The 17,500-nt window shown below is 40.6% G+C and overlaps 1 protein-coding gene across 5 annotated transcripts in view; it reads left to right on the forward strand.

Annotated features, from left to right (window-relative positions):
• LOC129842297 (collagen alpha-2(VI) chain-like) overlaps window positions 1-17,500 on the forward strand; it is a 54,408-nt gene that overhangs the window by 18,127 nt on the left and 18,781 nt on the right. For all 5 annotated transcript variants that reach the window (XM_055910788.1, XM_055910787.1, XM_055910789.1 and 2 more), the window contains 9 exons: window positions 260-280; window positions 1,370-1,435; window positions 2,284-2,382; window positions 2,794-2,820; window positions 3,141-3,266; window positions 6,046-6,108; window positions 10,835-10,897; window positions 11,986-12,039; window positions 15,656-15,691. In XM_055910788.1, the coding sequence (XP_055766763.1) occupies window positions 260-280; window positions 1,370-1,435; window positions 2,284-2,382; window positions 2,794-2,820; window positions 3,141-3,266; window positions 6,046-6,108; window positions 10,835-10,897; window positions 11,986-12,039; window positions 15,656-15,691 (555 nt within the window). The remainder of the gene's footprint in view (window positions 1-259; window positions 281-1,369; window positions 1,436-2,283; window positions 2,383-2,793; window positions 2,821-3,140; window positions 3,267-6,045; window positions 6,109-10,834; window positions 10,898-11,985; window positions 12,040-15,655; window positions 15,692-17,500) is intronic.

The raw sequence follows: 17,500 nt of genomic DNA on the forward strand, positions 1-17,500 counted from the left end.
CTATAGACCGCATCGTCAAGACCATGGTAACACACACACTAACACACACACACACACACACACACACACACACACGCACACACACACACACACACACACACACACTAACACGTTAACACGTTCACACACTAACATACTGTTATACAGCTGGACATTATAGACCTCATCATCAATACCATGGTAACACACACTGTGATGATCATATTCAATAAACATTTTTCATGTTTAAGTAAAATATTTTGTGTTTTCCTTTTTCCAGACCCATCTGGCCTATCAGGAGGTGAGACTGAAGAGAGAAATGCACAATGTTACCATACAAGCAACCTACAATACCCTATTCTACTTGATTATATACTATTATATACTAGTATACCCTATTCTACTATTTTATATGAGTATATACTATTATATACTATTATACCCTATTCTACTTGATTATATTCTATTATATACTAGTATACCCTATTCTACTATTCTATATGAGTATATACTATTATATACTATTATAACCTATTCTACTTTATTATATACTATTATATACTAGTATACCCTATTCTACTATTCTATATGAGTATATATTGTTATATACTATTATATACTATTATACCCTATTCTACTTAAATATATACTATTATATACTAGTATATACTATTATATACTATTATACCCATTCTACTTGATTAGATACTAGTATATACTATTATCTACTGTTATATACTATTATATACTATTATAACCTATTCCACTTGATTAGATATGATTATATACTATTATATATGATTATATACTATTATATATGATTATATACTATCATATACTATTCTACTTAGATATGATTATATACTATTATATACTAGTATATACTATTATATATGATTATATACTATGATATACTATTATATATGATTATATACTATTATATACTATTATATATGATTATATACTATTATATACTATTCTACTTGATTAGATATGACTATATACTATTAAATACCATTTTATACTATTATGTACTACTATATACTATTATATATGATTATGTACTATTATATATGATTATATACTATTATATATGATGATATACTATTATATACTATTATATATGATTATATACAATTGTATAGTATTTTATATTATTAAATACTATTATATTATATTATATACTATTATATATGATTATATGCTATTATATAAATGATTATATATGAGTATATACTCATATACTTTTATATAATCTTATATATGGTTACATACTATTATATATTATTATATACTATTATATATGATTATATACTATTATATACTATGATAACAGATGCACTAGATGTTGATATTGATACCTGTATTCCATACATGTGGTCTCTTTCAGTGCTACAAGGTGAAGTGTCTGGAGACAGATGGACCTCCTGGTCCTGAAGGACACCGAGGACAGAAGGTACACTCTAGAGTCCTGGACGGGTCCATTTTTTTATAGACTCCACACGCTGGCCACATCAATTCCGAGCCCCACCCAATATCCGACATCAGGACATCATTTTCTCTGCAGCCCGACCCACACACATAGAATTGTTTCCCGAGAGCCGATCCGTTACCTGCGAAATAACATCAATTTATTAAATATTTTTTATGACTCCAGAGTACTAGGCTTTTAGGGCTACTCCCTGTATGAATTAATTTGTCTGGATGTCTATTCAACATTTATAGAAAAGGAAACCATTCCATGAATTTAAGAACAATATATTTTGATTTTCATATTGCGATGCGTCTCTCAAATTACTTTGAGAGAAAAAAAAGAGCCTTGTAATTAACCTTCCTACCTAATGAAAGCCTATAGCCGACACAAAACAATACTTTTACATTCAATATTGTTTAGATCATCAAATAGTTTAGGCCTGATTCAACTTAAATAAACTAGTCCCAAAATGGAATATGGAAGAATAGGCTACTCAAATTTTTACCAGCGCCGTACTGGTTTACAATTCATAAAGCCTGACTATGTTATAATGAACGGATGTAAATACATCCGACCCACGATGTAATTGTTCCGACCCGCGAGCCCCCCCAGGGGTTGAAATAGGTTTTCATTCCACTCGCCAGTTTATATTTTTTGCAACTCACCCGCGGGAAACTGTGGGTATCGGACCTCGATCTAGACTCTACCACACACACACACGCACACAAACGCACACACACACACACACGCACACACACACACACACACACACACACACACACACACACACACACACACACACACTTGTTCTGACTCTGTTGTGTGCACAGGGAGCTAAAGGAGACAACGGCAACGCGGGACCTAAAGGCGATAGGGGAAGACAGGGCGACCCCGGCATCGAGGGTCCCATTGGTCAACCAGGAGTCAAGGCAAGTCTACAGGCTCCTCCCATTCACACACACGACCAGTAATAATGTCTTAAGTACACTACCAGTAATAATGTCTTTAAATACACTACCAGTAATAATGTCTTAAATACACTACCAGTAATAATGTCTTAAATACACTACAGGTAATAATGTCTTAAATACACTACAGGTAATAATGTCTGGAAAAGCTAGAGACGTGGCTACTGGTAATAATGTCTTCATCTGTAGTGACTCAACCAGTAATACTGAAGGTCTCTGTGTGTTTGTAGTAATAATGTCTTTATCTGTAGTGACTCGACCAGTAATACTGAAGGTCTCTGTGTGTTTGTAGTAATAATGTCTTCATCTGTAGTGACTCAACCAGTAATACTGAAGGTCTGACTGGCTCTTTTCTCTCTTGTCCTTCTATAGGGTGAAATAGGTATCAAAGGTGAAAAGGTGAGGTCAATATTTATTATCCATTGATTATCTATTGGTAATTGGTTATAAGACCTGCTCATCGTGGGACTAAAGCACAGGAGGTTGGTGGCACCTTAATTGGGGAGGACGGGCTCATGGTATTGGCTGGAGCGGAATTGGTGGAATGGTATCAAATACATCAAACACGTGGTTTCCATGGTTTCCATGTGGTTGATGCCATTCCACTTTCTCCGTTCCAGACGTTATTATGAGCCGTCCTCCCATCAGCAGCCTCCACTGGACTGAAGGTAGTCAAGATGAAAGATGATAGGTTATGGATTATTGCTGTGTGTTTTCAGGGGGAGATCGGAGCCGAGGGGAAGAAGGGTGTGGCCGGCCTCGCTGGACGCAACGGGACAGACGGACAGAAGGGGAAGATCGGACGCATCGGCTCTCCCGGCTGCAAAGGAGATCCAGGAGACAGGGTACGTTCTGAGAAACCTGACTAGATCCAGGAGACAGGGTATGTTCTGAGAAACATGACTAGATCCAGGAGACAGGGTATGTTCTGAGAAACCTGACGAGATCCAGGAGACAGGGTATGTTCTGAGAAACATGACTAGATCCAGGAGACAGGGTATGTTCTGAGAAACCTGACTAGATACAGGAGACAGGGTATGTTCTGAGAAACCTGACGAGATCCAGGAGACAGGGTATGTTCTGAGAAACATGACTAGATCCAGGAGACAGGGTATGTTCTGAGAAACATGACTAGATCCAGGAGACAGGGTATGTTCTGAGAAACATGACTAGATCTAGGAGACAGGGTATGTTCTGAGAAACCTGACTAGATACAGGAGACAGGGTATGTTCTGAGAAACATGACTAGATCTAGGAGACAGGGTATGTTCTGAGAAACCTGACTAGATCCAGGAGACAGGGTATGTTCTGAGAAACCTGACTAGATACAGGAGACAGGGTACGTTCTGAGAAACCTGATGAGATCCAGGAGACAGGGTATGTTCTGAGAAACCTGACTAGATCCAGGAGACAGGGTACGTTCAGAGAAACCTGACTAGATCCAGGAGACAGGGTATGTTCTGAGAAACCTGACTAGATCCAGGAGACAGGGTACGTTCAGAGAAACCTGACTAGATCCAGGAGACAGGGTATGTTCTGAGAAACCTGATGAGATCCAGGAGACAGGGTATGTTCTGAGAAACCTGACGAGATCCAGGAGACAGGGTACGTTCTGAGAAACCTGACTAGATCCAGGAGACAGCGTATGTTCTGAGAAACCTGACTAGATACAGGAGACAGGGTATGTTCTGAGAAACCTGACGAGATCCAGGAGACAGGGTATGTTCTGAGAAACCTGATGAGATCCAGGAGACAGGGTATATTCTGAGAAACCTGATGAGATCCAGGAGACAGGGTATGTTCTGAGAAACCTGACGAGATCCAGGACACAGGGTATGTTCTGAGAAACCTGATGAGATCCAGGAGACAGGGTATGTTCTGAGAAACCTGATGAGATCCAGGAGACAGGGTATGTTCTGAGAAACCTGACGAGATCCAGGACACAGGGTATGTTCTGAGAAACCTGACTAGATCCAGGAGACAGGGTATGTTCTGAGAAACCTGATGAGATCCAGGAGACGGGGTATGTTCTGAGAAACCTGACTAGATCCAAGAGACAGGGTATGTTCTGAGAAACCTGATGAGATCCAGGAGACGGGGTATGTTCTGAGAAACCTGACTAGATCCAGGAGACAGGGTATGTTCTGAGAAACCCGACTAGATACAGGAGACAGGGTATGTTCTGGGAAACCTGACGAGATCCAGGAGACAGGGTACGTTCTGAGAAACCTGGCGTGATCCAGGAGACAGGGTACGTTCTGAGAAACCTGACTAGATCCAGGAGACAGGGTATGTTCTGAGAAACCCGACTAGATCCAGGAGACAGGGTACGTTCTGAGAAACCTGGCGAGATCCAGGAGACAGGGTACGTTCTGAGAAACCTGACTAGATCCAGGAGACAGGGTATGTTCTGAGAAACCTGACTAGATACAGGAGACAGGGTATGTTCTGAGAAACCTGACTAGATCCAGGAGACAAGGTATGTTCTGAGAAACCTGACTAGATCCAGGAGACAGGGTATGTTCTGAGAAACCTGACGAGATCCAGGAGACAGGGTACGTTCTGAGAAACCTGATGAGATCCAGGAGACAGGGTATGTTCTGAGAAACCTGGCGAGATCCAGGAGACAGGGTATGTTCTGAGAAACCTGACTAGATACAGGAGACAGGGTATGTTCTGATAAACCTGACTAGATCCAGGAGACAGGGTATGTTCTGAGAAACCTGGCGAGATCCAGGAGACAGGGTATGTTCTGAGAAACCTGACTAGATCCAGGAGACAGGGTATGTTCTGAGAAACCTGACTAGATCCAGGAGACAGGGTATATTCTGAGAAACCTGGCGAGATCCAGGAGACAGGGTATGTTCTGAGAAACCTGACTAGATACAGGAGACAGGGTGCGTTCTGAGAAACCTGACGAGATCCAGGAGACAGGGTATGTTCTGAGAAACCTGAGTAGATCCAGGAGACAGGGTATGTTCTGAGAAACCTGACTAGATCCAGGAGACAGGGTACGTTCTGAGAAACCTGACTAGATCCAGGAGACGGGGTATGTTCTGAGAAACCTGATGAGATCCAGGAGACAGGGTACGTTCTGAGAAACCTGATGAGATCCAGGAGACAGGGTATGTTCTGAGAAACCTGATGAGATCCAAGAGACAGGGAACGTTCTGAGAAACCTGACTAGATACAGGAGACAGGGTATGTTCTGAGAAACCTGACGAGATCCAGGAGACAGGGTACGTTCTGAGAAACCTGGCGAGATCCAGGAGACAGGGTATGTTCTGAGAAACCTGACTAGATCCAGGAGACAGGGTATGTTCTGAGAAACCTGACGAGATCCAGGAGACAGGGTACGTTCTGAGAAACCTGGCGAGATCCAGGAGACAGGGTACGTTCTGAGAAACCTGATGAGATCCAGGAGACAGGGTATGTTCTGAGAAACCTGATGAGATCCAGGAGACAGGGTACGTTCTGAGAAACCTGACTAGATCCAGGAGACAGGGTACGTTCTGAGAAACCTGACGAGATCCAGGGTATGACCTCACAGTGTGTGTGTGTAATATATTTACGTGTGTGTATGTGATATATTTACGTGTGTGTGTGTGTGTGTGTCTCGGGCAGGGTCCTGATGGTCACCCAGGAGACGCGGGCGATGGTGGTCTTCCTGGAACGGATGGAGAGAAGGTACAGGAAATATAATCACAATACAACCCCCCCTATAATCACTATACAACCACCCCTATAATCACTATGACCCCCCCCCCTATAATCACTATATAACCACCCCTATAATCACTATACAACCACCCCTATAATTGCTATACAACCACCCCTATAATCACTATACAACCACCCCTATAATCACTATACAACCCCCCCTATAATCACTATACAACCCCCCCCCTATAATCACTATACAACCCCCCCTATAATCACTATACAACCACCCCTATAATCACTATACAACCCCCCCTATAATCACTATACAACCACCCCTATAATCACTATACAACCCCCCCCCTATAATCACTATACAACCACCCCTATAATCACTATACAACCACCCCTATAATTACTATACAACCACCCCTATAATCACTATATAACCACCCCTATAATCACTATACAACCACCCCTATAATTGCTATACAACCACCCCTATAATCACTATATAACCACCCCTATAATCACTATACAAACCCCCTATAATCACTATACAACCCCTATAATCACTATACAACCACCCCTATAATCACTATACAACCACCCCTATAATCACTATACAACCACCCCTATAATCACTATACAACCCCCCCTATAATCACTATACAACCACCCCTATAATCACTATACAACCCCCCCTATAATCACTATACAACCACCCCTATAATCACTATACAACCACCCCTATAATCACTTTTTAACCACCCCTATAATCACTATGAACCCCCCCCCCCTATAATCACTATATAACCACCCCTATAATCACTATGAACCCCCCCCCTATAATCACAATACAACCACCCCTATAATCACTATACAACCCCCCCTATAATCACTATATAACCACCCCTATAATCACTATACAACCACCCCTATAATCACTATACAACCACTTCTATAATCACTATACAGCCCCCCCTATAATCACTATATAACCACCCCTATAATCACCATACAACCCCCCTATAATCACTATACAACCCCTATAATCACTATACAACCACCCCTATAATCACTATACAACCACCCCTATAATCACTATACAACCACCCCTATAATCACTATATAACAACCCCTATAATCACTATACAACCACCCCTATAATCACTATACAACCCCCCCTATAATCACTATACAGCCCCCCCTATAATCACTATACAACCACCCCTATAATCACTATACAACCCCCCCTATAATCACTATACAACCACCCCTATAATCACTATACAACCACCCCTATAATCACTATACAACCCCTATAATCACTATACAACCCCCCTATAATCACTATACAACCCCTATAATCACTATACAACCACCCCTATAATCACTATACAACCCCTATAATCACTATACAACCACCCCTATAATCACTATACAGCCCCCCCTATAATCACTATACAACCACCCCTATAATCACTATGAACCCCCCCCCTATAATCACTATATAACCACCCCTATAATCACTATACAACCCTATAATCACTATACAACCCCCCCTATAATCACTATACAACCCCTATAATCACTATACAACCACCCCCCTATAATCACCATACAACCCCCCTATAATCACTATACAACCCCCCTATAATCACTATACAACCACTATAATCACTATACAACCACCCCTATAATCACTATACAACCCCCCTATAATCACTATACAACCACCCCTATAATCACTATACAACCCCTATAATCACTATACAACCACTATAATCACTATACAACCACCCCTATAATCACTATACAACCCCCCTATAATCACTATACAACCACCCCTATAATCACTATATAACCACCCCTATAATCACCATACAACCCCCCTATAATCACCATACAACCCCCCTATAATCACTATACAACCCCTATAATCACTATACAACCACCCCTATAATCACTATACAACCCCCCCCCTATAATCACCATACAACCCCCCTATAATCACTATACAACCCCTATAATCACTATACAACCACCCCTATAATCACTATACAACCCCTATAATCACTATACAACCACCCCTATAATCACTATACAACCCCCCCTATAATCACTATACAACCCCTATAATCACTATACAACCACCCCTATAATCACTATACAACCCCTATAATCACTATACAACCACCCCTATAATCACCATACAACCCCCCTATAATCACTATACAACCCCTATAATCACTATACAACCACCCCTATAATCACTATACAACCCCTATAATCACTATACAACCACCCCTATAATCACTATACAACCCCCCCTATAATCACTATACAACCACCCCTATAATCACTATATAACCACCCCTATAATCACTATACAGCCCACCCTATAATCACTATATAACCACCCCTATAATCACTATACAACCCCCCCTATAATCACTATACAACCACCCCTATAATCACTATACAACCACCCCTATAATCACTATACAACCACCCCTATAATCACTATACAACCCCCCCTATAATCACTATACAACCACCCCTATAATCACTATACAACCACCCCTATAATCACTATACAACCACCCCTATAATCACTATACAACCCCCCCTATAATCACTATACAACCCCCCCCCTATAATCACTATACAACCCCCCCTATAATCACTATACAACCACCCCTATAATCACTATACAACCACCCCTATAATCACTATACACCCCACCCTATAATCACTATACAACCCCCCCTATAATCACTATACAACCCCCCCCCTATAATCACTATACAACCACCCCTATAATCACTATACACCCCACCCTATAATCACTATACACCCCCCCCTATAATCACTATACAACCCCCCCCTATAATCACTATACAACCCCCCCTATAATCACTATACAACCACCCCTATAATCACTATACAACCACCCCTATAATCACTATACACCCCACCCTATAATCACTATACAACCCCCCCTATAATCACTATACAACCCCCCCCCTATAATCACTATACAACCACCCCTATAATCACTATACACCCCACCCTATAATCACTATACAACCCCCCCTATAATCACTATACAACCCCCCCTATAATCACTATACAACCACCCCTATAATCACTATACAACCACCCCTATAATCACTATACAACCCCCCCTATAATCACTATACAACCCCCCCCCCTATAATCACTATACAACCCCCCCTATAATCACTATACAACCACCCCTATAATCACTATACAACCACCCCTATAATCACTATACACCCCACCCTATAATCACTATACAACCCCCCCTATAATCACTATACAACCCCCCCCCTATAATCACTATACAACCACCCCTATAATCACTATACACCCCACCCTATAATCACTATACAACCCCCCCTATAATCACTATACAACCCCCCCTATAATCACTATACACCCCCCCTATAATCACTATACAACCACCCCTATAATCACTATACAACCACCCCTATAATTACTATACAACCACCCCTATAATCACTATACAACCACCCCTATAATCACTATACAACCACCCCTATAATCACTATACAACCCCCCCCTATAATCACTATACAACCCCCCCCCTATAATCACTATACAACCCCCCCCTATAATCACTATACAACCACCCCTATAATCACTATACAACCACCCCTATAATTACTATACAACCACCCCTATAATCACTATACAACCACCCCTATAATCACTATACAACCACCCCTATAATCACTATACAACCCCCCCTATAATCACTATATAACCACCCCTATAATCACTATATAACCACCCCTATAATCACTATACAACCACCCCTATAATCACTATACAACCCCCCCCCTATAATCACTATACAACCACCCCTATAATCACTATACAACCACCCCTATAATTACTATACAACCACCCCTATAATCACTATACAACCCCTATAATCACTATACAACCCCCCCCCTATAATCACTATACAACCCCCCCTATAATCACTATACAACCACCCCTATAATCACTATACAACCACCCCTATAATCACTATACACCCCACCCTATAATCACTATACAACCACCCCTATAATCACTATACAACCACCCCTATTATCACTATACAACCCCCCCTATAATCACTATACAACCACCCCTATAATCACTATACAACCACCCCTATAATCACTATACACCCCACCCTATAATCACTATACAACCACCCCTATAATCACTATACACCCCACCCTATAATCACTATACAACCACCCCTATAATCACTATACAACCACCCCTATAATCACTATACAACCCCCCCTATAATCACTATACAACCACCCCTATAATCACTATACAACCACCCCTATAATCACTATACAACCCCCCCTATAATCACTATACAACCACTTCTATAATCACTATACAACCCCCCCACCCTATAATCACTATACAACCACCCCTATAATCACTATACACCCCACCCTATAATCACTATACAACCACCCCTATAATCACTATACAACCACCCCTATAATCACTATACAACCCCCCCTATAATCACTATACAACCACCCCTATAATCACTATACAACCCCCCCTATAATCACTATACAACCACTTCTATAATCATCAAACCATCTTTATACAATCACCACACAATCACCACAAAATTACTGTGCAATCACCATACAATTACTAATCACAGTGTTTCTGTCTCCAGGGAGATCCCGGTCGCTCAGGAAGAGCAGGCCCCCTCGGCCCGGTGGGAGTCTCTGGACCTAAGGTACACAGGAAGTCACTTCCTACATCTAACCCCTGACCCTCAGACTGCCTGACCTCTGTGCTCTTCTCTGGTCATTGTGTCAGGGACCCTGATAGAAAAATTATAGGTCATTGTTTAAAGGTTTAGGTCGTGGGTTATGGCTAATAGGTCAGGGTTAGAGGTCATGGGTTATAGGTCAGGGTTAGAGGTCATGGGTTATAGGTCATGGGTTATAATTCATGGGTTAGAGGTCGGGGTTATAGGTCAGGGTTAGAGGTCATGGGTTATAGGTCAGGGTTAGAGGTCATGGGTTATAGGTCATGGGTTATAGTTCATGGGTTAGAGGTCGGGGTTATAGGTCATGGGTTAGAGGTCATGGGTTATAGGTCATGGGTTAGAGGTCATGGGTTATAGTTCATGGGTTAGAGGTTGGGGTTATAGGTCATGGGTTAGAGGTCATGGGTTATAGGCCATGGGTTATAGTTCATGGGTTAGAGGTCGGGGTTAGAGGTCAGGGTTATAGGTCATGGGTTATAGGTCATGGGTTAGAGGTCAGGGTTATAGGTCATGGGTCATGGGTTAGAGGTCATGGGTTAGAGGTCATGGGTTATAGGTCATGGGTTAGAGGTCAGGGGTTATAGGTCATGGGTTATAGGTCATGGGTTATAGTTCATGGGTTAGAGGTCGGGGTTAGAGGTCAGGGTTATAGGTCATGGGTTATAGGTCATGGGTTATAGGTCATGGGTTAGAGGTCAGGGTTATAGGTCATGGGTCATGGGTTAGAGGTCATGGGTTAGAGGTCATGGGTTAGAGGTCAGGGGTTATAGGTCATGGGTTATAGGTCAGGGTTATAGGTCATGGGTTAGAGGTCAGGGTTAGAGGTCATGGGTTAGAGGTCAGGGTGAAAGGTCATGGGTCATGGGTCATGGGTTAGAGGTCATGGGTTAGAGGTCATGGGTTATAGGTCATGGGTTAGAGGTCAGGGTTATAGGTCATGGGTTAGAGGTCAGGGTTATAGGTCATGGGTTAGAGGTCATGGGTTAGAGGTCAGGGTGAAAGGTCATGGGTTAACGAGTGAATAACCCTGTTGTTGTCTTCCTTCTCCTCAGGGTGAGAGAGGGAGTGCTGGCACACCTGGCTTCCCAGGAAACAAAGGAACACCAGTAAGAATCTCTACACTATACCTGTCCTATATATATATAACTCTACCTGTCCTATATATATATAACTCTACCTGTCCAATATATATATAACCCTACCTGTCCTATATATATAACTCTACCTGTCCTATATATATATAACTATACCTGTCCTATATATATATAACTATACCTGTCCTATATATAACTCTACCTGTCCTATATATAACTCTACCTGTCCTATATATATAACTCTACCTGTCCTATATATATATAACCCTACCTGTCCTATATATATATAACTATACCTGTCCTATATATAACTCTACCTGTCCTATATATAACTCTACCTGTCCTATATATATATAACTCTACCTGTCCTATATATATATAACTCTACCTGTCCTATATATATATAACTCTACCTGTCCTATATATATATAACTCTACCTGTCCTATATATATATAACTCTACCTGTCCTATATATATAACTCTACCTGTCCTATATATATAACTCTACCTGTCCTATATATATATAACTCTACCTGTCCTATATATATATAACTCTACCTGTCCTATATATATATAACTCTACCAGTCCTATATATATATAACTCTACCTGTCCTATATATATAACTCTACCTGTCCTATATATATAACTCTACCTGTCCTATATATATAACTCTACCTGTCCTATATATATATAACCCTACCTGTCCTATATATATAACTCTACCTGTCCTATATATATAACTCTACCTGTCCTATATATATAACTCTACCTGTCCTATATATATATAACTCTACCTGTCCTATATATATATAACTCTACCTGTCCTATATATATATAACTCTACCTGTCCTATATATATAACTCTACCTGTCCTATATATATATATAACTCTACCTGTCCTATATATATATAACTCTACCTGTCCTATATATATATAACTCTACCTGTCCTATATATATATAACTCTACCTGTCCTATATATATATAACTCTACCTGTCCTATATATATATAACTCTACCTGTCCTATATATATAACTCTACCTGTCCTATATATATAACTCTACCTGTCCTATATATATAACTCTACCTGTCCTATATATATAACCCTACCTGTCCTATATATATAACTCTACCTGTCCTATATATATATAACTCTACCTGTCCTATATATATAACTCTACCTGTCCTATATATATAACTCTACCTGTCCTATATATATATAACTCTACCTGTCCTATATATATAACTCTACCTGTCCTATATATATAACTCTACCTGTCCTATATATATAACTCTACCTGTCCTATATATATATATAGCTCTACCTGTCCTATATATATAACTCTACCTGTCCTATATATATAACTCTACCTGTCCTATATATATATAACTCTACCTGTCCTATATATATATAACTCTACCTGTCCTATATATATATAACTCTACCTGTCCTATATATATATAACTCTACCTGTCCTATATATATATAACTCTACCTGTCCTATATATATATAACTCTACCTGTCCTATATATATAACTCTACCTGTCCTATATATATAACTCTACCTGTCCTATATATATATAACTCTACCTGTCCTATATATTTATATAACTCTACCTGTCCTATATATATATAACTACCTGTCCTATATATATAACTCAACCTGTCCTATATATATATATATATAACTCTACCTGTCCTATATATATATACACCTCTACCTGTCCTATATATATTTAACTCTACCTGTCCAATACATATATAACTCTACCTGTCCCATATATATATAACTCTACCTGTCCTATATATCTATATAACTCTACCTGTCCCATATACTGTATATATACAGTGCCAGTCAAAAGTTTGGACACACCTACTCATTCAAGGGTTTTTCTTTATTTTGTATTATTTTCTACATTGTGGAATAATAGTGAAGACATCAAAACTATGAAATTACACATATGGAATCATGTAGTAACCAAAAAAACGTTGAACAAATCAAAGTATATTTAACATTTTAGATTCTTCCAATAGCCACCCTTTACTTTGATGACAGCTTTGCACTCTCTTGACATTCTTTCAACCAGCTTCACCTGAAATGCTTTTTCAAACAGTCTTGAAGGAGTTCCCACATATGCTGAGCACTTGTTGGCTGCTTTACCTTCACTCTGTTGTCCAACTCATCCCAAACCATCTCATTTTGGTTGAGGTCAGGGGTTAAGGTCGGGTGATTGTGGAGGCCAGGTCATCTGATGCAGCACTCCATCACTCTCCTTCTTGGTCAAATAACCCTTACACAGCCTGAAGGTGTGTTGGGTAATTTTCCTGTTGAAAAACAAATGATTGTCCCACTAAGCGTAAACCAGATGGGAGGGCGTATCACTGCAGAATGCTGTGGTAGCCATGCTGGTTAAGTGTGCCTTGAATTCTAAATAAATCACTGACAGTGTCACCAGCAAAGCATCATCACACCACCTCCTCCATGCTTCACGGTGGGATCCACACATGTGGAGATCATCCGTTCACCTACTCTTCGTCTCACAAAGACACGGCGGTTGGAACCAAAAATCTAACATTTGGACTCATCAGACCAAAGGACAGATTTCCACCGGTCTAATGTCCATTACTTGTGTTTTTTGACCCAAGCAAGTCTCTTCTTATTATTGGTGTCCTTTAGTAGTGGTTTCTTTGCAGCAATGTGACCATGAAGGCCTGATTCACTCAGTCTCCTCTGAACAGTTGATGTTGAGACGTGTCTGTTACTTGAACTCTGTGAAGCATTTATTTGGGCTGCAATTTCTGAGGCTGGTAACTCTAATGAACTTATCCTCTGCAGCAGAGGTAACTCTGGGTCTTCCTTTCCTGTGGCGGTCCTCATGAGAGCCAGTTTCATCATAGTGCTTGATGGTTTTTCAGCATTGACTGACCTGGACTGCCGTTTCTCTTTGCCTGTTTGAGCTGTTCTTGCCATAATATGGACTTGGTCTTTTACCAAATAGGGCTATCTTCTGTATACCACCCCTACCTTGTCACAACACAACTGATTGGCTCAAACGCATTAAGAAGAAAATAAATTCCACAAATGAACTTTTAACAAGGCACACCTGCTCATTCATATGCATTCCAGGTGACTACCTCTTGAAGCTGGTTGAGAGAATGTCAAGCGTGTGCAAAGCTATCATCAAGGAAAAGGGTGGTTGCTTTGAAGAATCTAAAATATATTTTGATTTGTTTAACACTTCGGTTACTACATGATTCCATATGTGTTATTTTATAGTTTTGATGTCTTCAATATCCTTGAATGAATAGGTGTGTCCAAACTTTTCACTGGTACTGTACATAGAATAAGGCTGTAATGTAACAAAATGTGGAAAAAGTCAAGGGGTCTGAATACTTTCTGAATGCACTGTATATAATAATATATATATATATTTGTGTAACTCGAGTTTTCCCACTAAATAATACACTGTGGCTTACCTGTGTGTGTGTGTGTGTGTGTGTGTGTGTGTGTGTGTGTGTGTGTGTGTGTGTGTGTGTGTGTGTGTGTGTGTGTGTGTGTGTGTGTGTGTGTGTGTGTGTGTGTGTGTGTGTGTGTGTGCTTGTGTGTCTGTGTGTCTTCTAGGGAACCGCTGGAGGCCCGGGACTCAATGGAGAACTGGTGAGAACCTCTGAAGCGCTACATAAAGTCAAACACAATGAGATATGGAGATTATGGAGATTAGCTCTGTGTCTGATGATTTGCTGAGAGGTCAATGTATACAGGGGTACCAGGTAGTAATGAGGCTATATACAGGGGTACCAGGTAGTAAGGAGGCTATATACAGGGGTACCAGGTAGTAATGAGGCTATATACAGGGGTACCTGGTAGTAATGAGGCTATATACAGGGTTACCAGGTAGTAATGAGGCTATATACAGGGGTACCAGGTAGTAATGAGGCTATATACAAGGGTACCAGGTAGTAATGAGACTATATACAGGGGTACCAGGTAGTAAGGAGACTATATACAGGGGTACCAGGTAGTAATGAGACTATATACAGGGAGTAGAGGTTAGTAAATAGGATCTATACAGGGGGTACCAGGTAGTAATGATGCTATATACAGGGGGTACCAGGTAGGAAGGAGACTATATACAGGGGTACCAGGTAATAATGAGAGTATATACAGGGGTACCAGGTAGTAATGATGCTATATACAGGGGGTACCAGGTAGTAAGGAGACTATATACAGGGGTACCAGGTAGTAATGAGAGTATATACAGGGGTACCAGGTAGTAATGAGACTATATACAGGGGTACCAGGTAGTAATGAGGCTATATACAGGGATACCAGGTAGTAATGAGGCTATATACAGGGGTACCAGGTAGTAATGAGACTATATACAGGAGGTACCAGGTAGTAAGGAGACTATATACAGGGGTACCAGGTAGTAATGAGGCTATATACAGGGGTACCAGGTAGTATTGAGGCTATATACAGGGATACCAGGTAGTAATGAGGCTATATACAGGGGTACCAGGTAGTAAGGAGAATATATACAGGGGTACCAGGTAGTAATGAGGTTATATACAGGGGTACCAGGTAGTAAGGAGACTAAATACAGGGGTACCAGGTAGTAAGGAGACTATATACAGGGGGTACCAGGTAGTAATGAGGTTATATACAGGGGGTACCAGGTAGTAATGAGGCTATATACAGGGATACCAGGTAGTAATGAGGCTATATACAGGGGTACCAGGTAGTAATGAGACTATATACAGGAGGTACCAGGTAGTAAGGAGACTATATACAGGGGTACCAGGTAGTAATGAGGCTATATACAGGGGTACCAGGTAGTATTGAGGCTATATACAGGGATACCAGGTAGTAATGAGGCTATATACAGGGGTACCAAGTAGTAAGGAGACTAAATACAGGGGTACCAGGTAGTAAGGAGACTATATACAGGGGGTACCAGGTAGTAATGAGGTTATATACAGGGGGTACCAGGTAGTATTGAGGCTATATACAGGAGGTACCAGGTAGTAATGAGGGTATATACAGGGGTACCAGGTAGTAAGGAGACTATATACAGGGGGTACCAGGTAGTAAGGAGACTATATACAGGGGTACCAGGTAGTAATGAGGCTATATACAGGGTGTACCAGGTAGTATTGAGGCTATATACAGGGATAACCAGGTACCAGGCAGACTATGTTTGGAATAATTATTTCTCACACAGAATAGAATTGGTCAACTTTTGTACTACTGGGGATAGTAGATTGACAGGCTAGTGTTCGTTAGGTCCTACTCATCTTGTTGGAATTATAATTATAATATTCAGCCCAAGGGCACAACTGGCCACTGGCCACAAAAGACATAGATTTGTTTAGGGTGCATTACGGCCACAAAGGGGATGCCCTTTTCGAGGCATTATCAAGTGCTTGTCAAATTGTGAATGAGAGACTGATGTAGTGTGTACAGCCT

This window comes from Salvelinus fontinalis, unplaced genomic scaffold, assembly GCF_029448725.1.
Source record: "Salvelinus fontinalis isolate EN_2023a unplaced genomic scaffold, ASM2944872v1 scaffold_0031, whole genome shotgun sequence".
Classification (NCBI taxonomy): Eukaryota; Metazoa; Chordata; class Actinopteri; order Salmoniformes; family Salmonidae; genus Salvelinus; species Salvelinus fontinalis.